At 44.8% G+C, this 24,259-nt stretch overlaps 3 protein-coding genes and 1 long non-coding RNA gene across 5 annotated transcripts in view; 1 reads left to right on the top strand and 3 right to left on the bottom strand.

The window, feature by feature from the left end:
• LOC110830497 (uncharacterized) overlaps positions 1-5,396 on the top strand; it is a 32,175-nt gene extending 26,779 nt beyond the window's left edge. The window contains exon 6 of the transcript XR_015535050.1: positions 4,639-5,396. The gene's annotated coding sequence lies outside the window, so the exon portion shown is untranslated. The remainder of the gene's footprint in view (positions 1-4,638) is intronic.
• Positions 1,124-9,991, bottom strand: LOC110830499 (uncharacterized). 2 transcript variants are annotated; one of them, XR_015535065.1, is made up of 4 exons: positions 9,363-9,991; positions 7,621-7,751; positions 5,899-6,542; positions 1,124-3,857 (listed from the first exon to the last, which is right to left on the bottom strand). It is a non-coding gene; the product is annotated as an uncharacterized LOC110830499 (long non-coding RNA). The 2 variants fall into 2 exon arrangements; XR_015535068.1 differs by having other exon boundaries at positions 5,899-6,168.
• A 27-nt stretch (positions 9,992-10,018) lies between these two features.
• On the bottom strand, positions 10,019-12,776 carry LOC110830503 (uncharacterized). The gene is made up of 2 exons (XM_087356972.1): positions 12,675-12,776; positions 10,019-12,439 (listed from the first exon to the last, which is right to left on the bottom strand). Exons 1-2 carry the CDS (start codon positions 12,774-12,776, stop codon positions 10,019-10,021), a joined length of 2,523 nt encoding a protein of 840 aa, XP_087213098.1.
• Positions 12,777-12,780: 4 nt separating this feature from the next.
• On the bottom strand, positions 12,781-13,431 carry LOC110830502 (uncharacterized). The gene has a single exon (XM_022065526.2). The coding sequence runs from the start codon at positions 13,429-13,431 to the stop codon at positions 12,781-12,783; it is 651 nt and encodes a 216-aa protein (XP_021921218.2).
• Positions 13,432-24,259: the final 10,828 nt, after the last annotated feature.

Here is a 24,259-nt window from a genome sequence, read left to right as displayed (position 1 = left end):
AAAAAAATCGGTAATTGCACAAACTGGAAAATTTCCTTTCAATATTTTACAATTTATTAGAATCTGTCTGTGTAAGATTATTCCACACGACCGAGGCATACTCAAGCTTTGACCTAATTAAAGCATTGTATAAACCAACAAGGCTGTCTAAAGAGGAAAAATTATAAGTAACAAAACGAATAAGCCCTAAGGTCTGTAACCGATCTCCCTTTTGATTTATTCTGGTTATTGGTTGGGCGCCAGTGAACCTCTTGTATCCACGAGAGATGGTTGCTCAGGGTAGCTCCAGCCGATAGAACACGCCGTCTGTACACTCAGGTTAGTGTAACGGCCGGACTCACGGTGATGCAGCGGACGCTCGGACTTATGACACAATTGTAGGTTTTCAACAAGCCCAGATTTATTGTTATAAATTGAAATTAAATTGTACACAAATGTTCACACTGTCTATATTACTTACTAAATCACACAAGTACACTTCTTCACCTCGCCTCTGCCGATGTATGCAGTTCCAATATATTTTATCAAATTTGTTATAAATTTTGGTAGTTACCGAATTTGGTTCAATTTTAATTATATAAAGGCCGAATTGTGCCAGGCAGTTTGCCACCGAATTACTTAGTGTCCATAAGGGAAGAGCCAAGAAGCATCTGCACACCCGACTAAGACCCTCGGCTCTCCAAAACCAGGGGTACCTACAGCACATCCTTGCTTTTGATTGGATCCCCTAATTTTGGGACCCACGCCTAAATTTTGTAACAAAGGGGTCTCAAAGGCCATCGGACAACCCTGTTATTAGGTAGTGTCCTTAGACTTTGCCTTACCTTAAGATTTAACAACAGGAATTAGCTCTTAAGCGAAATGCCACACAAAGTGGGTTCCGTAGTGTAGCGCCGTAGCATTCCTAGGCAATTGAACAAAAGAGGCCTTCCGTTAAGGTAGCTTCTTTTGTCCTCACCAACAGATGTGCTACGGGGGCATGTTTTCAATAACATGTTGCCAATAGATCAACTAACTTATGAATAAGATACATTAAACTAATATAAAGTAAACAAAACCTTATCAGCTGAGGGTTCGGACGACTACAGGTCCTTAGTGTCTGAGAATGAACACAATTTACATGACAGTGAAAAAATAGTTTATTGTCTAATAAAACAACAAGATCTTTTATACAATTAGTACACAAGATTAAAAAGTCACTAACAATGTAACTAAATGGATATTGTTGGTTTTACGTGTGAACGATATAATTTTGGTTTTCTCTATATGATGTTCCATATTGTTATCATCACACCACTGATGTGCGGAATCAATTTCTACTTGAAGAACTATGCAGTCATCCACAGATTTAATATCACGATATAGTTTCAAGTCATCAGCAAATAAGAGAAATTTAGAATACTTAATTTTGTCACAAAGGTCGTTAATAAAAATATTAAAAAAGAGAGGTCCCAAGGTAGAGCCTTGCGGAACTCCAGATAATATCGAGTGAAAAGAAGACTGTCCTAAAATGCGAACAAAGGCAGATCTGGTTGATAAATAACTTTGGAACTACTTGATATAAGGAGAAGATAGTCCAAAGTTATTAAGCTTTTTCAAAAGAATAGAATGCGGGACTGAATCAAAGGCCTGCCTAAGATCAAAATACACCGAGTCCACCTGTCCCTTTGAACAAAGAGACGGCTGAACATCATTTAGGTAGGTAACTAAATTAGTTACCGTAGATTTCGATTTACAAAAACCATGCTGACTGGGGTGTAATTTGAATTTGAAATAAAATACTTTCAAAATTTTTGGAGTGGTTATTAGGCCTGTAGTTAGAAACTAAGGCGCTGTTGCCTTTCTTAAAATTCGGCACAAAAGCCGCTTGCTTCCACAACAAAGGAAATTCCCACTAAGTAAACTAAGGTTGAAAATATGACGTAAAAGAGGAGTTGATATCTCAGCACAACCTTTTATAATGAAAGTCGGGATTTTCTCGGGTCCGACGCATTTCGTCGAACGGAGACGACTAATCGCCCGTGTAACATCATCAACGTATCGAGCTTGAATAATGCGTAAGTTACAGATCTTATTTAAGGCCGAAGAAAAGGGGACGATGCGCCCTGTGACTTTTAATCACATTATCAAAACTATCGCCTGAGAAGTGCTGACAAAATCAATAGACCCTCTGTCAGGGCAGCAAGCACTCGAGCCGAGATTCAAACCCAACAAAACGTGACGAGCCTCTCAATGTGTACGAAGAAACTCTCGTTTGTGCAAGTGATTCCTGTGTCCTGTCAAAGTCCTTCGCTTTCCCTCCTGAAAGGACTTCCCCTCTGCAACCATCACAGCAAAACGAGTGGACCCTTAATTCAGCCACACGAAAGCCAAACTTCGGGTAGGGAATCGCGAAAGAAGTCAGTGAGCTTGAACAGGAAATACAGTTGCCCTTATACAGCAGTACAGACAGCAAGAAACAAATTTACCTTCCCTCTTACCTGCTAAGGGATGTTTTGTTTGGGCCAGCAGGAGACGCTCCACATTCCCGAAAAATCCCCAGACAGGGAGTAAAAGGTGACACTCAATTTTACTACAATCAAACAGGAATGGAAATATTTATTACGATCCTGTATAGGCAACCTGCAAACAGGAACACGACCATAAATTCTGTTATTATAGGAGCTAATCACTGACACAGACTCCATATTCACTCTTTTTATCCTTAGACTCGTTAAATCTGTTCCACATCGAGGACTGTGATTCGCTTAACTTGACGAGACACGCCCAAGTTCGAAAAATACAGTCCTTCATAAAAGTTAATACACGCTCAAACTGTCAGTTACCAGCCCCTATGAAAACCCAAGTTTCATTACCGCGTTTTCCAGAGACCATTTTCTGAATCTGAGCCAAATCTATCCAGTCACTTAGGAGACACAAATTATATGCAACGAACAAACTGATTCTGAACGAGGTTTTCAGTCTCTTAAAATAAGTTGCGTGCAGGAAATCTTTGCGTTCTTTATTCTGCCGACTTCAACTGTTCTTGTGATCTGGGGTCAAAGTTCTGTCTGTGCGACTGTATTACTCCTTGGTGTAAATGGAATCGTCAGAAGACCTCGGACAGAAATGCCATGTCCATACGCCAAGAACTGCTTAGTTAACCTTGCGGAGGAAGGGGGGCACACTTCCCTCGGATTAGAAAAGGCAGATCAGATGACGACTTAACGGGCCAAGGCGTGAGTAATAAGAACAAGAACAACGCATTACCTTGGCATAGATATGAATATAATATTAAAACGGATCTTAGAGGAATAATGTGTGAACTGGATTTATCTGGCTGAAGACATTAACCAATTACGGTCACTTTTGAGGACTGTAATATAATTTGGGTTTTTGCGTTTAAGAGGTGGGATATTTGACCAGCTGAGCGACCACTAGCGTCTCAGGATTCCTGTTCCATGTAGTCAGTTTGCATGATCATCAGCGTCGCGTATTACTCTCTTGGCCTGTTCGTCTTTCAAGCATTAAGACTGTTCCTTCGTTTTGTCTGACGTCCTTTGGCGTCTCCCGCCCTTCGGGTTGCACCGACAGGAGATCCTGGGCACGCGTGCTCAGGCGTTCTTTGCGAGTGTACGAACCACTGCTTTTGCGACGATTTTAACATTATATTTGTACGCGTTATTCTCTTTTCTCCTCTTGCGTCTTTAAATACTTGCGTGCGGTTAATTATAACAGATGTAATTAAGTCAATTAACTTTGTCATAATACTTACTTGGATATTTGGACGACCCGTTCTTCCAACACTGTTGCAGGCGCGGGTTAGAAATTCCAATACTTTTCTTGCATTGTTATGCACACAGGTGTTCACATAAAGGCTGGCGATTGGCGGTCCATATTTACACATTGTTGGTAGTTGAAAAAAATACAAAGAGAATTACTCGAATTTGGTCACATTTCATCCTAAATGTAAGCAAAATGAATTCTTAATATGATATGTTTTCTCTATAAGAATGAAATCAATTTAAACATAACGAGGAGTGAATATAAAATTGCTAATTAATTTGGCCTTCTTTAAAATAACATCGGGTTTTATTTTGCTTGATTGATTTTAAACTTGATTTTTCGAAGTAATGGGCGCTGTTGAGCATGAGCCGGGATAGCTCGGTCAGTATAGTGACTAGCTACGGGCTGGACGACCGGGGTTCGATCCCCGACGGGGGCAGAGGATTTTTCCTCTAGCCTCTGCGTCCAGACTGGCTCTGGGGCCCACCCAGCCTCCTCTACAATGGGTACCGGGGTCCTTTCCCGGGGGTAAAGCCGGCCGGGGCGTGATGCTGACCACTCACCCACATCTAGTGCCGAGGTCAAGGAAGAGAGGAGCTATACCTCCACTCACCCCAAACGCCTGTATGGCGTATAGTGGGACAAACTTTACTTTAACTTTACTTTAATGGGCGCTGTTGAGCACATCGCCCCTGGGCCAGAGAAAATGTTTCAGAAGAGCCACGTGTAGACAATTGTAATATATTTGCTTCTGATGTTGACAGGTCTCTCTTTTCAAGAAAGGAATGTGCGACTGAAATCCTAATTATCTCGTGTTGTTTCTAATTCCTCTCACAATGGAGACTTAAATGGCTCCTTATTTTTAAATTGCAGTAAACCAGTCATGGCGGTATAACCATCCATCAAGGTTGGGGAATTACCACCTCATACCGCGTGGCAAGAGGCTGGTAGGCAGCAACGCTGCTACTGGACTTGACCTTCGACTCGCTGGGAGTACTAATTAATTAATTACTCGAAGAAATCTCAAGAAATAATGCCGGACAATATCTTAGGACTCAGTCTCGTGGTATGAGGTCAGCAAAGAAAGCCACGTGACACGAATTTACAAAGCTACTAACAACGGCAATGGATTTGCTTCTGAGGCTGGCTCATCCACCTCTTTAAAGGAGACTGAGATGGAAATCATAATTTTCTCTCTTTCTGATTCCAAATGCTGTCACAATGAAGTCTCACATACAGCGCTCCTGCTTTTAGAACCCAACAACTGAACACGTAATTTCATCCTAACTTATTAGGTTCCTATTTGGTTCACGTACATTTCCACAAGACACACACACACACACATTTAATATATATATATATATATATATATATATATATATATACCAGGAAGGAAATTTCACACACTAATTCGGTCTTCACTTAAATCAATTCAGGCATAAAACATTTTACCAGAAGAACAATTACGATATACGTGAGCAGATGACTACTGAAAAATGTTAATGAAGTTACACAAACTAATTATAACAACATTCAGCAGCGGGGAGACTATCACCGTGTACAATACAGGCAAGTTTACATATTTGTGCAGAATTTACATAATTAAACAGCTAATACTGTTGCGGTCTAAATCATTATATCTCTATCAAACCTGATGTTAGTACGATGTATTAACTTTCCTTTCTTGCCCTGAAGGTAAATTTTACCTCTGACCTTTATAGTGGGTAATTATGATTGTATAGATACCAATAGATGATAATCCGAAAATAAAGGTTTGCTTATTTTGAAAGTTCAGCTCTTGTTTCTTAATGTAACGCCTGCCAGCAGTTGTTCAGACTGCTCTGCAGTACGAAGGTGTCGGAGAAGTTGCCGCAAGATCACGGCGAACCCGTTAACTGCCACAGTTCGTAGTTAAAACGCAGACTCAAACAAGTTTTCGCATTTCGCTCCAATAATCGTTCATACCTATCTTTAAGACAGAACGTATTTGCTAATTTTAATGACCGGTAATAATCATAAGTGGAAACGAACCTCCTCAAAAGCCGATCTTCTAAGAGGAGCAAAACATTAAAATTAAATTAATTTTATGACGTTAACTAGATAATAAAATAATGCTTAAGAACAGCAACTGACCTGCTGCGATAATGTGAAAGAAGCAAGGCACACGCTGGCTGCCGATGCGATCGGAGGCCCAGCACAGCAGAGTTCCATAGTCGAGCTCAGTCAAAGGAGTGTACGTCACGACGCTGGAGGTGCCGGACCGAGCGATGTGGGCCGAAGCCACGTCCAGGCTCTCCGCAGAGTTATTGAACGTCCACCGGAAATGAACGTCTGGCGGATTGGCCTTCTCCTACTTCGCGACTTCGTGGACCCGCGTCTGGTTCGCCTTGCACGTCGGAGCGTCTGCACACCCCGCACGCTTACGTTTGTAAAACAATTGACTATTCGTAAAATGACAGCACTGGTTTATAAAATTTTGCCCATCTGCCAAATTACAATTTTCCATGGAATCTGGTATGTATTCAGGAGTCTCACTCCTTAAATATCGTGATGCAACTGACACATCACGTTGAGATAGAAGTAACTGCTTTCACCGTCCCTCTCCGTGGTGTAGCCCACACACGTATAGTTTCCGGCGCTGGTTCTGCTAACACCCTGAAGGACAAGGCTCTGGTTAGTGATGATTCTTGCATATTGCGCCTTGTAGCCTAGTAGAAACTGACCGACGTTTCAGATGTGCTTGCTGCATCCATCATCAGGCCGATCACCCTCAGAATCTATGAGCATATCAATCGAAGTAAAAACTTGAAATCTCTCAGCTAAGGGTGTTCATTCCCAAAGCTTATTAACCTTGTTAGAACGATTTGTTAAACCTAAAGCCTCTTGAAATTAACTGCCAATCTAAAATGCGTCCGTCCCGTGTATTTATCTGCCTTCAATTTATTGGGTGTCATGTCGCCACGGCAACAGACGCTGCGTGTGATCATGATTGATGGCGAGGCGAGAGAAATGCTATATGGTGGGCCTCAAGGTCACTTCTTTTATTTGCTACTATCACCGTATATTAGCCGTTTCGCCTGCCTTAAAGAATGCAGCACAGCAGGAAATGCCGTAATGAGTCTGGGTTAGTTCATATAAAACAAAATACCTTCAACACAACGCGCTCTTACAAATCTACTACAAGTGTCGAACGTTGCGTACATCACCACGTGTAGATACGTACACAGAAAGCTACTATTAATATGACACACATGTTTATACTTTATGCTATATCTGCAACGTTAAGAGCCCACGTATTTATTTAAATACTCATTTATTGGTCGGAATGCTAGACCTACGGAAATGTATCTAGCCCAATAAGGTAGTCATATAAACATATATGTGTTAAATCAGTAGTGAATTTTCAGTTTGTAAAAAAAACACTAACGCCATTATTAACAAGATTTTGTGCTAGGCCGTGCCTCCTGAGAGTGGAGCCAGTATGTTCCTCAAAACGTTGGTATCTGCCTACAAGTCCACGCGGCGTTACAACCCAGAAGGCCAACATCAAATACCTCGACATCTGCATGCTCTGTTGGATTCTACTCAACTCTATAAAAGTCGTTTATGCTCAGGTATACCTCAAACAATGTTAATAATGTCCCAACATCGTATTCGTATAATGAATCATTAATCTCCGCAAATATTGAATTGTTCATGAAGATTAGTTTTCTTAAAAGTGTGTTACTTCATTCTATCGATCACGTTATTTTCACGTTAGATCATATTGCTTCCCAATTACAACCTGGAGACTTCATTTGGCGTTCCTTGCAGAGATGTGAAAATAATTCGCTGTGATGCTCTTCAAGTACTCACATTGTGACAACATTCCACTTTGTAAACCGGCGGCTGGGCCTGTATCAGGCAGTCGAAATACACATCCGTACCCTCTCGACTAGTGTCGGGGTTGAGGGATGAACCCAACTGCAGACTCGCTATCGGAATATCTGAAACATAATCACTGTGTGTTACTTGAAAAATCAATACTGTCTTGAAATTTTCGACATAAATAAAGTAAACTACAGTATCAGGTGTAAAATAACTCTCTAGTTGGCAAATGAAACACGCAAAAGTAGACCACAATTTACAGTGGAAAACTCTTTTTACTAATCACCTTATAAATTTCCATCATTCTCGTGCAAAGTCTGTATATCGATTTTACTTTCCAACGTTCCAAGCTTTCTTAGATAAACCTTGTGCATTACAACAAGGTTGCTCATCACGGTTACAGAACCTATCCGGGCTACGATTTGAGAATGCTTAACCAAAGTGAAAAACAAGCAACCGAAGTGACTTAAAAAGCAACCACCCGTTGATTTCACATGGGAAGGATAAGCCCAACTGGCTCATTACAACAATGTATACATAACTGATACACAGTTAAATTATTTAGGAAACTAGGGCATTCGGAAGAATAAATAATCTTTTAAATTAAATTGAAATTGTGGGTGTACTATGCTCCATTACATCTCGAGGATTATGCTAATTTAACCGAGACTTTGCTTATTTATGCCAAGAAACTAGGAGGAGATTTTAAGAAAAGTCTAACTCCCAAAAATTTCCTGGGTTAAAGCCCAGTGAGGGTGGTTTTTGTAGATCGGAAGCTAAGTATGACGAAAGAAGTTGTTTGTTTCGACGAGGAGATCACAGAAACGAATATCACAATCCGAAATAGTGTGACCTGGTTTCGAATTCCGGCAAGATAGTTTATGCAGCTCGTAAACCTAAAATGCACTATTCAACGGCAAGGGTGTTCTTATGTTTTTTTTAAAATTTCTATAGTAACAAAATTATCCTGTCACTGATCAATATGAATGTTCCTCGATTATGTGCAATTACCATAACACATTTCATACATTAACAGACACGAATTACACAGTTTTTTGAAAGTGACAGTAAGCCAGTCACTTGTAATAAGAGACATGTATAATTGAAAGTGTAAATATTATTATGACAACATTAGGTGGCTCGATTCATAGGCGATTAGTAATCAAATGGAACAGAGGCCGCTTGATCTAAAAGTGTGCACGTCCCTGGAACACTATGTCTTTGTTCAACTCTCGTGTTTCGCCACCGCGTGCGGGCTGTTATGGCCCCACTCCTTTGACCAGCGCCTAAGACGAGCACTATAAATACTCATGATGGAAGTAATGAGGGACTATTTTGTAACTTTGAATCGCTTGATGCAGTGAATTCTTGAGAGTGCTACTAGGCACTACATCATCTACGTATTTTAATAAATTCTTTCTCAGTTGCACTTGTGTTTTGGGAGTTGGAAAGATACCTCTAATTCTCCTTGAGCCGGACTTAGCTCCGCTCCGAACCAACGACTATCCCAATTAAAAGACTTGTTCACTGATCAACATCCACGGTTGAACAAGCAACTGAAATCGCAAGCCATTTCACATGCACTGTCCACGATATCGCTGTTCCACAAGTCTCTCTGATGATGCTCTTCTAAACAGATTCTTCAGATCTGTTTGATTATCTATTGTTGTAAACATTAATTTGTGTACATGCAGCCCATCAGAGAAACAAAGTGATCCGTCCGCCTTTACCTCTGTCACTCGTCCAATTGGATTAAACGCTTCCCCCTTTCCAAGTCGATTCAATTAGACCGATAAGGCCGGGCGCCTATCCCACTCATTGATATTAAGCAGATGAAATATGAGGATGCCTTCGCGAGTGCGTGTTTGTTGTGTTTACTAATGTGAGTCTGGCATCGACATAGCCCATATTCACTTATAGCTGTGCCTTTTGTGGTGGTATATTTTCTTTAAGATCCCACTCCCTGTGTTGCGCACATTCTGAAACGTTTCTACCAGCACAAAGTTATCTAGTCCACGACGCACTCCTTCTACAAGCGATTCACAGCTCAGTTCTTTCCTAAATAACGAAAGCGGATTGTTGACGGCGATAATGATACAACAATGTCTACGAACGCAACAATGTCAATAAACAGACACAACAATGCCACACACAACACGTCCAAATAGCTCGAGAAGGGAAGATACTCAATTCCCAACATCCTCCCCATCCTGGTCAACCTCCAGAGGGATGACCAGTTGAACTGGACGGGAGATCGTTGACCCCTCTGGCGTCCGAAGAATGACAGTTCGGATCCTGCCATCCCTTCCTTCTCGAAGTTCTTCTATACACGCCTTCTTCCACATGTGACGTGAGGCTCTACGACACTCTCTGCGGCTGGCGGACCTCATGGAAACTCTTGTCGTCTGAATTCCTTCGCTAAATCCCTCCTAGCTGCCGGCTCTGGCCCTGTTGGCAACGCAGTGAGGCGTTCCCCAACGAGAAAGTGCGCAGGCGTCAGTACGTCAGGATTTGCCTCGTCCTGCGATATTGGTCTGGAGTTCAGTGCGGCTTCTATGCTCACCAGGATGGTGTTGAGGCCTTCTTCATCCACCTGCGATCGTCCCAAAACCTTTCGCAGGCAGCGTTTGGTGGATCCAATCATTCTTTCCCAAAATCCTCCCCACCAAGCCGCAAGTGGAGCTATAAATTTCCAGGTTATGCCATGCTGAGCTAGGAACTTGTGTGTCTTGCTTGCTGTGAGGGCTAGCCAAAGTTCCTTCAGCTCTCTATTCGTGGCATGGAAGGTAGTGGCGTTGTCCGAATAGATAGTATTAGGCAGCCCTCGTCTTCCCACAAATCTCTCAAGTGCTAATAAAAATCTGTCCGTAGACATATCCGAGCAGAGTTCTAAATGCAGGGCTTTTGTTGTTGCGCATGTAAATAGGACAATGTATGATTTCTTCGTAGTGTATCCTTGTTTCACATAAAGTGGACCAGCGAAGTCGATGCCTGTGACTGTGAACGGTTTGAGTGTTGAAACACGTTCTGCCGCTAACGGAGCCTCTCTTTCCTGAGCAAAGCGATTTCTTGCGATCTTGCAGGGAAGACAACGGTGCAAGACGTGTTTGATTGCCTGACGGGCTCTGAGTATCCAAAGCTCGGATCTGAGTTCTGACAAAACGATGCGAACTCCGAGATGGTGGAGGCGAATGTGTGTCTGCTGTATAAGCAGTCGAGAGAAGTGGTGTAGTCCATCAAGGAGGATTGGGTGGCGCTGCTCTCTGGATAACTCCGCAAACTGCAGACGTTCTCCGAGACGAACAAGTCCGTTGTCCAAGAATGGATTGAAGCGTGCTATCTTAGATCTTTCTGGCAGTGGTGAGCTCTTAAGGAGTGCGTCTAGTTCCATGGTGAAATGTTCTCTTTGAACAATTTGCAACCAGTAGAGGCGTGCATTTGATAGCTCCGATACTGTCAATTCACCGAAAGTCTTCTCCTTCTGCCTTATATTTTGTTTGAAGCGGAGCACCCACGCTGTAATTCGGAGTAACTTCCAGTAGGAACTGTACCGTGTAGCGTCTAGAAGAGGGGTCGATGTTTTCACTATGAGGACCTGATGATTCAATTTCCTTACTTCCGGCAAAGGAGTGTCCGTTGTAGGTGCATCAAGTGGCCAGTGATGCACAGGCTTTGACAGCCAAGAAGGTCCGTGCCACCAGATATCAGAATTCTTGAGTTTGTCTGCTGTTACACCTCTCGAAAGAAGATCCGCTGGATTCTCCTTTCCAGGGCAGTGTCTCCATTGTGATGTATTCGTGTGATTATGAATCTCGGTGACACGGTTGGACACGAAAGGCTTCCATCTATTGGGGTCGTGGCGTATCCAGCCTAGGGTTACAGTTGAATCGGTCCATAGCAATGCGTTTCTGACATCGAAATTCGTAGCTTCACAAAGGTAGCGTAGCAGTCGTGACCCAAGTAACGCTCCCAGAAGCTCTAATCGAGGTAGTGTGACCCTTTTAACTGGCGCAAGCCTGTTTTTACTACAAAGTAAGCGGACAGAATAATGATTGCAGGTGGAGGTGCGAACATAGAGAACCGCTCCATATGCTCCTTCCGATGCATCACAGAATACATGGATTTCATAACTGTCTTTATCTGAAGTACCAACCCATCGGGGAATGAGTATATCAGATGGTGAGGGCAGGGTTGATACCCACCTATGCCATCGTGTGCCAAGATCGGGTGGCAAAAGCTCATCCCATCCTATACCCCTAGTCCAGGTGTCTTGGAAAAGTGTTTTTGCTATGAGAGATACGGGTGACAGCAATCCCAGTGAATCGTAAAATCTTGCAGCGGTTTGCAGTAGCTGTCGCTTGGTTACAGGACCATCCCTCAAATTGTTCGTGACGTTTTTACGATCCACGGTGAACGTGTCGGTTCTTGTATTCCAATGTGTCCCTAATACCTGCGTTTCCATATTGATTACTAGGCCCTCTGTCTTCCATAGTTCCATCAAAGGCTGCGAGTTCGTAGCCCACTTTGCCATTGGTAGACGAATTCGTCCCATGAGCGAAGTCACTTCATTGTACAGGTTGATCACTCCGTCGTCGTCCTCAGCACCGGCAGCGAAATCATCCATGTACATATTCTTATCAACAAGGGACGTAGCTTGAGGAAATATATGCTTGTACATTGTGGCAAGTTCTCGCAGCGTGGCAGAGAGGAGGAAGGGGCTACAGGTAAGTCCGAATGGAAGTCGGGTGAAGCGATACGTGATCAGATCGCTGGTTGTGATGTATTCCCTTCCTGGTCCAAGATTACTCTATACCACAGGAACCTTGTAAGATCTCTGTGTTTTCGGTGTAACACTAATTGCAAGAATGCCTGACTGATGTCTCCGATCAAGGCAACAGGATACAGTCGAAATCGTAATAATATTGCGAATAGATCTGGAGAAAGATTCGGACCCATTTCCAAAGAGTCATTAAGGGAAGGTGCATTGTTGAGCCGTCAAAAACGATCCTCCATTTTGTAGTTCCGAGCTTTTCCTTCTTTACGGCATGATGGGGCAGATAGAACATTTGGCAGGAGTCCTCTTCAGGTGGGGCTATTTCTATGTGTTCCTTCTTAATGTGATCCAACATCTGGGTTTGGTACATTTTTTTAAGATGAACGTTCCTTTCCAATTTCGTCTGTAGTGAGAAGAATCTCTTCTCCGCCTCGTGTCGGTTGTTGGGTACAGTGACATTTTCTTTCCTGGGAAACGAAACCACTCTTCTCTGATCCTCGAGACAGAATGAGGCAGCAAACTCTTGAAGTAAAGCCGAATCCTTGGTTTTCCATGATGCCTATAGATTCCAAGTCCCAGAAGCGTCGTAAGATATCTTCAGAGGGCGATGATGTGTTTAGTTTCACGTAGTTGACCGTTAGAAAGTTTACTGTGATGCCTGATCTGTTTCCGCTAAGTACCCAACCCAATTTAGAGGGAATTAGCACGACGGATGACGTGGGACGGATTGGCGAAGCGTCCTTGACAATTTTCCAATAGTTATCTCCGCCGATAAGAATCTCGATGGGAAGGTCTTCCGAATCATTCTTTGGGTCAGCTAACTGAAGTTTACGCGTGTGACTCAGCATCCTCACATCGTGTGGTACAGTCGGGTGTGGAGCAAAGGAGTGGAAGCTCTCGAATGCAGTAAGAGAAATGGTGGAATTTGTCAAGATCCCTTTTATATCAAACCGGACGCGTCTGCGTTGACTTGAAGTGGCAGGTGACGTCTCAAAAGCACTGACACATAGGTCGCGACACTCCATCACGTCTAGTTTCAAGTCGTCTATAACGGACCTTGCGATAAAACTGGACTGGCTCCCACTGTCTAGCACGCAGCGAGAAAGTTTGCTTAGTCCTGTGGGTCCTGTGACCCATACTCGCGCAGTTTGTAAGTAAAGCCCGGTCTACACGTAACGTCTTATCGTACGTTTTGTTTGATCAGTTAAGACGTATAGGTCAAAATGTTACGTATGGACAGAGAAACGGACGTTTTGCCTGAACTGAATGAAGACGGACGTCTCTCAGAAAACGGATCGGTTAGAGCATTGTTTTCCGGTAAAACGTCAGTCTTTGTAGCTTCTACCTGTCGCTAGAAATCTTAGAGTAGCAGTCAGTCTCTCATGGGTGTGATAGCCCTTCTCATGGTAGTGTCCTTTTTTGTATTTCTGGAGTTACTAACGATAGTAATTTCAAATAAGTGTCCGTATCCATTCGTAAATAATTACGCCAATCTTCAGGTTCATGACGTAATTCCCGAGACTACATGGCATAAGAACTCAGGAGACAGGTAACTTCTCATCAGTTTATGGCTTATTCATTAGGTGCCACATTTCTTAAAATCAAACTTTGGTAACCAAGTCACATTAGTTCTATAATTGTAGACGAGGAAATAAATAAATACCAAATTTGAGGTTGTTATACATGAAATTTTCTCAACGTTGTAATGCATCTGGCCACGTTCATCCTTTATTATGAGATATGTTGGCAGTTTATGTATTAGCCCAGTTTTTTAAAGTGATTCTGTGAAGGATGTAATTCAGAGTGATACATCTTGTACGTAGCATGGAATTTTAAGAAAATCCAAACTGAGATTCACCTTTGAATATTATCTTGTTAAATGTATCTTTTAATTTAAATATCGGGGCACCTATTTTATGTCATGTTGTTCGTTGAACTTCCTGAGATTTTTTTGCCAGAGGTTTAAATTGTATCAGACAAATTATAATACATGACAGAAACACAGTTTTCGTCAGTTTTGTGCTATAAATATGTCTTGACATGCTTGATCCTATGTGAATATTCCAGCGATATTCAAGGATAGTAATAAAATAATACTCACCTTCGGTTTTCAGGGCATTTATTGCTGTAAATGTTGAAAGTTTTGTCACTCTTCCACTGCTCCTATGAAAAAACTATAACTTACAAATTTCATCACTTGACCTGCTGGTCTCCCACTGGCTTGCAGCAGTTATTCCTTGTAGTTTTTTGGGAGGGGGAGGGTGTGAAAAGTCTTAAACACTTTACAAAACACAGTCCTTTGTTACACATCCAACAGTACACAGTTGTAAATATGAAAAAGTATGTTTGTAAAGGAATTTTTGAAAGGTGAGAGATTATGCTCGTACAGTCTCTAGCATCTCATCAGGTGAGGCAGATACCATTGATAGAAGAACTGCTGGGCTCCAAGCATTGAAGCTATTTCTTTCTGTATTTACCAAATTAAAATATGTCTCACATAGACTTTGTAGTGCTCATTGCGTAAACAGTTTTAGTTCATTCAGGTTAGGTTATTGTTTGGTTTATGTCACATTATATTATATTTCTCCAATATTTAAAACTTTGGTTGTTAGAGGAGAAACTTTCTCATTGTTTTGAAGCTAGTCAGTCTATAAATTTTGGGCTTAACTGCAATATTTTTTTCCTTTGTATCTATAAACCATTTTTAAAAATATATCTGGTATGAATGTGTACATGATTGATGGTCGCATTGTTGGCAGGCATGTGGTGCACATGAGGATCAAGAACTGCGGGGGTAAAAGGTGAGAAGCTTAGGAACGTGATCTTGTCCCGGAGGTTTGTGGGCTGGTGCAACGTATTGCCGCACGGCGCAGACATTCCTGATAACTTGAATGTGGATCTGGGTGCAGTACTGGGCCAGGGAAAAGTTGGTTTGGATGTTGCCAGCATTCTGGTTACATCCATTGGCAGACTTAAGGTTGAGCTTGTTTGCGCTTCAAGAAGCATCTGTTCTAAGCCCCATCTTGTTGGAACAGCATCCCGCAGTTTCCTTACATTGGATTGCAAGTGCCGGGGTGTAAATAATGGCAGACTCACCTTCACGTGTTATGTTTTTTTTAAAAAAATGGAGTTGATAGCAGAAATGGTGTGATTGTGTCTGCATCATAATAAAAAATGTCATTACCTTAATTCTAGAAGGCCAAATTATGGAACTATGACCGTTATATCTGTTATGAAAGAGTTGCCATTTTAAAAGTCAGGGTTAAGGCAAAAGTTCAGTTTTGGTTTTGATTTGATTAATGTGCTGACACAAATGAGCAATGTGTGGGAACAATTCATTTCAGTCTCTGTAGAGGTGTCAGCGGAACCAAAGATTTATTACAATAGGAATTAGTTTTATATAAGCAATTGCATGTTGATATTACAACAAATGCCACCCCATAACCGCAGTTATCTCGTTTACTGTTTCTGGAGTGCTTTTATTGTCCTCTTGTAGTTCGTATTGAATTTTATGAAAATCAATCAGTCATTTCAATAATCATTAAATAAACACATACACATGAATACAATACTACAAGACCTATTCTTATGAACTGAGGGAGATGGTTTAAAGTAGGAGCTTAGTTTTTAACAAGCCTGTAGGCAAAATAATTTTTGAAGATTCTCAATGAAATTAGCAGCTGCAGAACCATGGAATTCCAAACCTAAAAGGAACAGTTTGCAATGCGTGAAAATTGAAGCACTTACTTTGTGTATAACATTTCGTGATTTTTCCAGAGTACTAACACCAGAGAGCGCTAATAGCCAGAGTACCCGATGCGCCTATCAACCCATAACATATAGCAGAGTTTGTCATGTGATGCTGATTGGCGGGCAAGGTGCATTGCAGCTGGCATTCACAATTAAAGAGCTATATGAGATGCTGGCCCTTCCAGGCTGTCAGATTGTGTAATCTGCCGCATTTTGAAGCTGTCCTTCGTCTAATTACAAGTGAGTGCATAATCATGGGTTTACACACAGTGTGCCATAGTACAGGGAGCTTTTGTGTATTGGCTCTGTCATTAGAGTCTGTAAGCTGTTGTAGTTTATGAAACCAGCTGTATAGTTCTTTTTCTGCGCACACGTAGTAATGAAATTGAATTAGAATGTTACAGTTTATCTTATTAATGTCTACAGCTCTAATCTCATGCATCAGCCACTCCGTTTTGATTGAAATAACGTGAATATGTATTATTGTATATTTTCATGTAATGTGGTAGTGCAGTTGAAGTTGAAGTCGAAGTCGAAGTCCTTTTCATTTTTAAGGGTAGTTGTCTTCTTCTGTGTTGTAGCAATGTGTAGTCTTGTAGGAGTTTGGCTAGAGCAATTTTGCTTCCAGTTGTCTGTAGAAGGAGAATGGGAACTTGAAAAATTCTGCTACATCAAAGATTACACTTCCTGTCACAGAAACAAAGCCTTTCTTTCTCCCAAATGAAACATGTTGCTCTTGGCACCGACACAGGCTGCGTGAGCAAGCACCGGGTACGTGGACCGTGGCAGCCGAGGAGCCAGCGTGTGTCCAGTGGGGTTCTACGGGCCGATGTGTAAGCGAAGAGTGTGAAGAGCGCCGAGCACGGGGACCAGATGGACTCGAAGGAGAGTGCGAGAGTATGTGTGTGTGTGTGTGTGTGTGTGTGTGTAGAGAGAGAGAGAGAGAGAGAACAGAGACTCGAAGACTGTTGTTGTGGTATAGAGTTGACTGTATGTGCAGACCTCTGTAACTGATTTAATGTAACGTGAATAAATCAGGGTTGACAATCCAGGGTAGCAATACCAACCCACGTTACAATATTAAATTTATGAAATAATTTTCCACACGATACCCTGCTTTTGACACCTGCCATTATTCTAATTATTTTCTTTTGCGTGTAACGGTTTCATTACTCCTTTAGACTGGGTACTTACGTTTGCTACCAACTATACACACATCCTGAAGGGGATCAACTGCGTTTTGTGACATTTCCCTCCACTTAACAAAAATTTTATAACTTTTTTTAATAATATTGCTTATATAACACTAGTTTTAACTTCCAAAATCTGCTTGTGAAACATTGTGTAAATGATTTCTAAAATTCTTTTCCTTGTGTTAATCAAGAAAGGGGCAAAGCGGATATGCATGTACATCAGTCACAAATGACTTCATCTTTTAACACAACTGACATTTATTTTTATAAGTAATGTGTAGTGGTGGCTTGTTTTTGTGAACTGTTTAGGCTTGAATTTTTTTATGTCTGTTTTTGTCCTGCAGATGCCACATCTTTAGTATGAAAGGAATAACAATGTACAATAAAAAATAACACAAATTATGTGTTAAATTTGGAAATATGGGAATCTATGACAAAATTTGTTAATTGTTTAGAAAATATGATATGTAAAGAAATCCACGCTAGTTGACTTGTGGCAAAATCTATTATTAATGTCAGCCATTGGAAGCATTCCAAAAAAGTATAGTACATAGATGAAAGATAAAAGACTAAGCATGCTTATTTTTAATAAGACAGGTCAGTGATTCTCTTCCTTAGTTGTGAGGTGTGAATCATCACAATTTAAAAAAAACCTTGGCTGTTTCTTTTAATATTATCGGTATGTGATGTTCAGTCTGAATGGCACTGGTATTTTTAGGTTAGATTCAGTCAAGTAAATATGAAATTAAGTCTTTTGAAATAGAATAAGTTATGGAATATATAACCTTTAACTTGATTTGTTTTCACATTTCGATGTTGGTTTTGCTGTGAATGTTTTCATATTTGTAACCCTGCTCCAGATTCCGAGACTTCGTTCGTAGGAAACATTAATCATCTTCTGCATATTTGCGTTTTGAAGTGGGTGCTGACACAGACGGCTAGATTTTAAATGCGATATTGTTTCTGGACGTGGCCGATTTGAACCTATCGCCTTATCTAAACGACGGGTTTCATAGTGGGTCTACCTCGCAGTATGTACCCCGCCTTGAAACAGTCAACAAAGGAGCGATTTATGTCGAAGCATATCAATTTTACCGAACGCTATAATGTTCTCTTATTATACGATGGCAGCTGTTTAACATTTGTCTAGAAAAGGTCATTAGAGCAATCAAAACTAACCCTGGAGGACACATCTTTAATAGAATCTGTCAGATACTCGCATACGCAGATGATTTGGTGGCTTTGGGAAGAAGCATGAAGTACCTCACAGAAGCAGTGGAAGAGATAATTACTGCAGCTAAGAAAGTAGGTCTTGAGATCAACAACACCAAAAGCAAGTACATGCTGAACAAGACGAGCGAAGCCAACGAGCCTGGGGCTGTAGAGATTGCTGGGAGGGAATTTGAAAGGGTGGATTCCTTCAAATATCTAGGCTCCTTGATCACAAGCTGTAATGACATCCTCACAGAAACAAAAGCAAGAATTGCTGCGGGTAACAAATGCTACTACGCTCTAGGCCAAGGTCTCAGGAAAAGGTAACCTTAAAGTGCGGTTGTACACTACTATAATACGGATGTGAATGCTGGACTTTAACATCTCTAGCTGAAAGAATGCTTATGTCCTGGGAAAGGAAAATTTTAAGGCAGATTTTTGGTCCAATATGTGACAATGGCTTATGGAGAATTAAAATGAATATCGAGCTGGAGAAGCTGTTCAAAAGCTCAGATATTGTAGCCGTATTAAAGGCATATACTCCGAATGAGTGATGGTAGAGGATGCAAATTAAAGAAAGGAAGACCGAAACTCCGGTGGATCGAAGACGTGGGGTCCGATCTTAAACAGATAGGCGTATGAGGCTGGAGAAGAAAAGCACAGAATAGGGAAGACTGGGCATCGATCACAAGAGAAGCCAAGGCTACACTGAAAGGGCCGTAGTGCTAAAGAAGATTATATGATGGAAAATAACAGATGCAGTTGGTGCAGAATCGTTATAACCCTACAATCAAGCTACATATTGTAACGTGGGACGGTATTTACTACCTAGATTGTCAACCCTTGATTATTCACGTCTGCTACCTCGAATCTGATTGTCCGACTGAATACTTGGTTGGATTGTAAGAGACCAATGTCCTCCAGTAATAATCAATTTAATCAAACTAAAACGTCTTTTACAGCACAAAATGATATACTCTACAACACACTTCATCTACGAGCAATTTACAGCTCAGCTCGCTTCACTCTCCCTTTCCACTCATCATTCCACACTCTCACCTCCTACACTACTCCCAAAACCAACCAACCAACCAAAGAAGCTAACTGAGGGCGGAGGCCTGCGCAAGCGCAAGCATCGTCCCTACCTAGGTCAAACCATTCCTGCGCACAAGACGCATTGCTGGAAATGGTAAACGGTCTTAATATAAGAACGGAAATTTTGCTAACGCTAAAGGGGTTTCGTCGTGGCGGGAGCCTCGACCATTCAAACTGGGATCTGTTGCTGCTGATGGGAGGTTATCCCGTCAGGCAAGTTGTCGAAGGAATTTGGTTGGTTGGGTCTCTGGGGTATGAACCCAGAGAGGGAGGGGCCGTTTCGGCTGAAGGCCTCTGCGGCATGGGGGGAAGATCACTTCAGCTGATGGCCTCCATGATCGGGGGGAAGGGTGGCGGGCCGTGCCCCTATTAAGTTATACCCTGGCATTCGCCTTACAACTGAGGAAAGCACGGAAAACCTCAGTCAGGGTAGCCGAGTAGTCTAACCACTCGTTGTGCCGAGTTGGCCGTCTTTTGGGGACGGCCTCGGCTGGCCTGCTGAACATCAGTCGCCCTCTGTTGCCCTTGGGCGACCTCTGGCAGCCCTCGTTCGGCACGAGTGCCTCCCGAGTTGCCGAACTAAGGGGTTCCCCACACCAGCTAACCTCGAGTCAAACCTCTCAGTCAGTGCTCTGATGTGGTCGGCAAAGAAAGGGACCCCCAGATCCTCATGTATTTGCCTGTTACTAACGTACCAGGGCGCGTTAGTAACAATGCGAAGACACTTGGATTGCAGAACTTGCAGCTTCCAGACGTGGCTGAGGGCAGCTGACCTCCAGATCGGGCATGCGTAATCCATTATGGGACGGATGAGCTGCTTATAGAGCAGCACACCGTTCCTGATGGACAGGCCACTTCTCCTATTGATGAGCGGGCCTAGCACACCTAATCGTTGCGCCGCCTTCTTTCCCACCTGGTTGACGTGCGCCGACCAAGTAAGCCCGGCGTCAAGGGTGACCCCCAGATACTGCGCTGTTTTGACCCATTGGATCGGCTGTCCGAGGAACTGCACTGCTCGGGGCTGTTGGATGTGTCTTCTCGCGGAAATGAAGAGAACCGCGGTGCTCTTCGAGACGTTGATAGCAATCCTCCAGGCCCTGAGCCAGAGCTCAAGTCTACTGAGGTAGGTCTCCAGATACCTGACGAGAAGCGTTGGGCTACGGGACGTGACTACTAGAGCCGTGTCGTCCGCGTACTGTGCTAACTCGACGTGGCGGGACGGTGTGGGTATGTCGTTGACATACAGACTGAAGAGCACAGGGGAGAGAATTCCGCCCTGCACAACTCCAGCCCGCATGGTACAACGTGTGGACGTGGCCGACTGGAAGGATGTCTGGAATGTCCGGTCAGCGAGGTAGGAAGAGATGGTTTTTACCAAGTACGACGGGAAGTTGAGGACGGTCAGTTTGTATAGGAGGCCTTGGACCCAGACTGTGTCGAAGGCTTTGGCCACGTCCAGGAAAACCGCGCCGGTTAGCCGCTTCTCATCAAGGTTTCTGTTGACCCTTTCGACGAGGCGAGCCAGCTGTAACGATGTGCTGTGTCTGGGTCGAAACCCAAACTGCTCGTCGCGCAGCAGCCCGCGTTCACTGACCTCGTGTAGGACCCTCGTTAGTAGGATTTTCTCGCAGAGTTTGCCGACCGTGTCGAGAAGACTGATGGGTCTATAGGAAGAAGGTAGCGTGGGGTCCTTCCCCGGCTTCAGTATGGACACCACTCGAGCGTGTTTCCATGCCGAGGGGAAGTGTTGCCTGCGAAGGACCGCGTTGAACACTTTCGTGAGAAAGGTTACCGCGCGTCGTGGAAGATGTTTCAGGACCCTGTTCGGTATACCGTTGGGGCCCGGAGCCTTGCCAAGCTTGATTCCCTTGATGGCCTGGGCGACCTCCGATGGACTGGTTAATTTTGGTTCATTTACAGGGGCATACTCGTATGCTCGCATCGCCTCGTTAACCATGTCAATTGCTGCCAGGTCCGACGGGTTGTCTACCGGCTGGAACTGGACCTCAAGGCTGTCGGCCAGGGCTTCTGCCTTCTCAGGGTTCGAGAGAGCCAGTCCTCCCGGCACTAAGAAGGGGAGCGACGGAGTGGGGACTCGCATCACCCGCTTGGTCATTTTCCAAAGCGACTGGTCCTCGCAGTCCAAGGATTCGAGCGTGTCGCTCCACTGTTCGTTCCGCCACTCGTTGAGACGATAGGTCACCGACCTCTGGAGTCGATTGACCTGGGTCTTAAGAGCGGGGTCTCTCGTGACCTGCCATCGCCTCCTCAGCCGGTTCTTCAGGCGTATTTCATCTCGAATACTAGCGGGCAGAAGCGGTCGCCTGTCAATGCGGGGTCGAAGCTTGGGACCGGACGCTGCTGTGGCTTCCAGGATAGCACTGGTCAGCTCCTCGACGCACTTGTCAATTTCCTCCTCGTCGTTTACCACGGGGTTCCCCGGGAGTCTGCTTTCGAGGCAAGCCTGGAATGCAGCCCAGTCCATTCTCGCGAAGTCCGGGCGATCAGGCAGGTTTTGAAAGGACGATCGGCACGTGGTGTCGACGAGGACGGGCAGGTGATCTGAGCTGAGTGCGGGGCAGACAGTCAGGTGCACCGGTAGGACGAAGTCCTTGATGAGGACAATATCAAGGACGTCAGGTGTGGCGTTGTGTGTGTAGGGAGCCGTGGTTGGAGAATCCGGCCCGTAGATGAAGCAGGAATTTCTTTTGGCGTAATCACGCAGGAGCGAGCCCCTAGCAGAGATAAGGCTAGAATTCCAGTCCGTGTGTTTCGCGTTGAGGTCACCAGCCAAGAGGACCGGGAAACCCCCGCTCAAGCACTCGGTCAGGTCCGACTCTATCCATGGCCGGGTGGGTGCGAGGTATGCCGCCACTAGCTTGACTTTCCTGGTTGCCAGTACCAGGTGAATGGCGGTTGCTTCTAGTTGTTGTAGACCCGATACCGGCACAGGGTAATGATCAATGCCCCTGCGGACAAGGATCGCTGTGCCACCCCCTAGCGTCGGGCGGTCCGTACGGTGGCAAACGTAGTTCGCGAACCTCAAGGCCCGACCCGACGTGAGGTGCGTCTCGTTCAGGAGGCAAACATCGACTCCGTAGTCACCGAGGAACTGCTCCAGCTCCAGCTTCCTGTCGCGAACACCGTCGGCGTTCCAGTAAGCCAGCCGCAAGGCCTTGCTACCGTGTCCTCTAGGCCGTGCAGTCATTGTCGGCCATGAAGAGGAGAACGGTTTGGAGGAGGGCTCGCGGACGAGACCCCCCCGGGTGGGAGTGAATGGATCGCGGCGAGGAGACGGCGTGTCAACTCGATGCAGACCCGTGGCGAGAGGGTTTCCAGGACATCTGAGATGTCCTGGAGCGGTGACTGACCCTTGGGTGGGGTGGGGTCAGTCTTCTTGGGAGCAGGTGCAGTGGGATTTGCCATCGGCGCCACAGGACGAGCGGGCTTGGCACGGCCGCCCTTGGGGATAGTCTGCCGCTCAGTCTGTGCAATGGCTCCACTTGGCGTTGGGGCGGGGTTCTTCATAGCCGCAGCCTTGACGACGCGGCCACCACGGACCACGTGGTTCCATCGAGGGCCCAAGTTCTCCTGCTCGAGGGAAGGCTTAGCTGGCGCCGATTTGGGCGCTGGCAGGCGCGTGGAGACGTCGTCCTTTCGGCCGCGATCCCCTTTCGCACGCTGTGCAGCGGCCGCCTTGGCTTCCTTCCACTTACTGCAACCTCTATAGTTCGCAGTGTGGTTGCCTCCGCAGCTGCAGCACTTAAGTTGCTGCTTGGTGGTGGCACACGACCCGGATGGGTGAGCGTCCCCGCAGGCCACGCACCTGGGTGCATAACCGCAGTTCCGCTGCGTGTGCCCGAAGCGTTGGCACCGCTTGCACTGCATGGGCCCCTTCGGTGCGACGTACGTCTCTACCTTGACCCGCAGACCGCAGATCTCGGTAAGGGAACGCACTTTCGCCACGTCGGGGCCCCGTGCTACCGACACTATAAAGTGTGGCGTAAGGGGACGGTCACCGTCCTGGTCCATGGCCCGGCGCCTCGATCGCAGTTGCATGACCCCCTGCACAGCAATGTGCATGGCGGCCAGCTCCTCGCGTAACTCGGCCTCGGGCATGCGCACGCCCAGGTTTTTAATCACCAGGCGCACGCACCGATCCTCAGGGAGGGAGAATGTGTGAAAACTCACACCCTCGCCCTCATCGAGGGACCGCAAGACCCTGACGGTGGCCCGGAACCCGTCGGCGGTCTCAGGCACAAGAGTCAGGAGGTCTCCCTTCATCTGCGCCACGATCCCGCAGGCCAACTCCGCGCGAATCCTATGCAGGAAGCCGCGTACGTCCTTCACCCCAGAGACGTACACCGGGGTTTTGTTACGGCGCTCCCCCGGAGCCGTTTTGTCCACTTGAGCGTTGGAAGAAAATGCGGCGTCAGATGACACGCCAGTGAGCGGCCCGGACAGGTCCCCGGAAACCTCCATCGAGGAAGAGGGTCCCGGCTGGGAGCAGGGTCCCTTGGCTGAGGGCTGCACTGTCCTGCTCATGGAAGCGGTGGTGGATGATGCTGCTACCGACGGGCCATCGGCTTTTCAGCTAATACAA

This window comes from Zootermopsis nevadensis, unplaced genomic scaffold (assembly GCF_977971745.1).
Source record: "Zootermopsis nevadensis isolate Lab colony 2312 unplaced genomic scaffold, Znev_1.0 Znev_ptg000002l, whole genome shotgun sequence".
NCBI classification, from domain to species: domain Eukaryota; kingdom Metazoa; phylum Arthropoda; class Insecta; order Blattodea; family Termopsidae; genus Zootermopsis; species Zootermopsis nevadensis.
The sequence above is the reverse complement of the archived record's forward strand: the minus strand, read 5'-3'. Positions and strand labels throughout refer to the sequence as shown.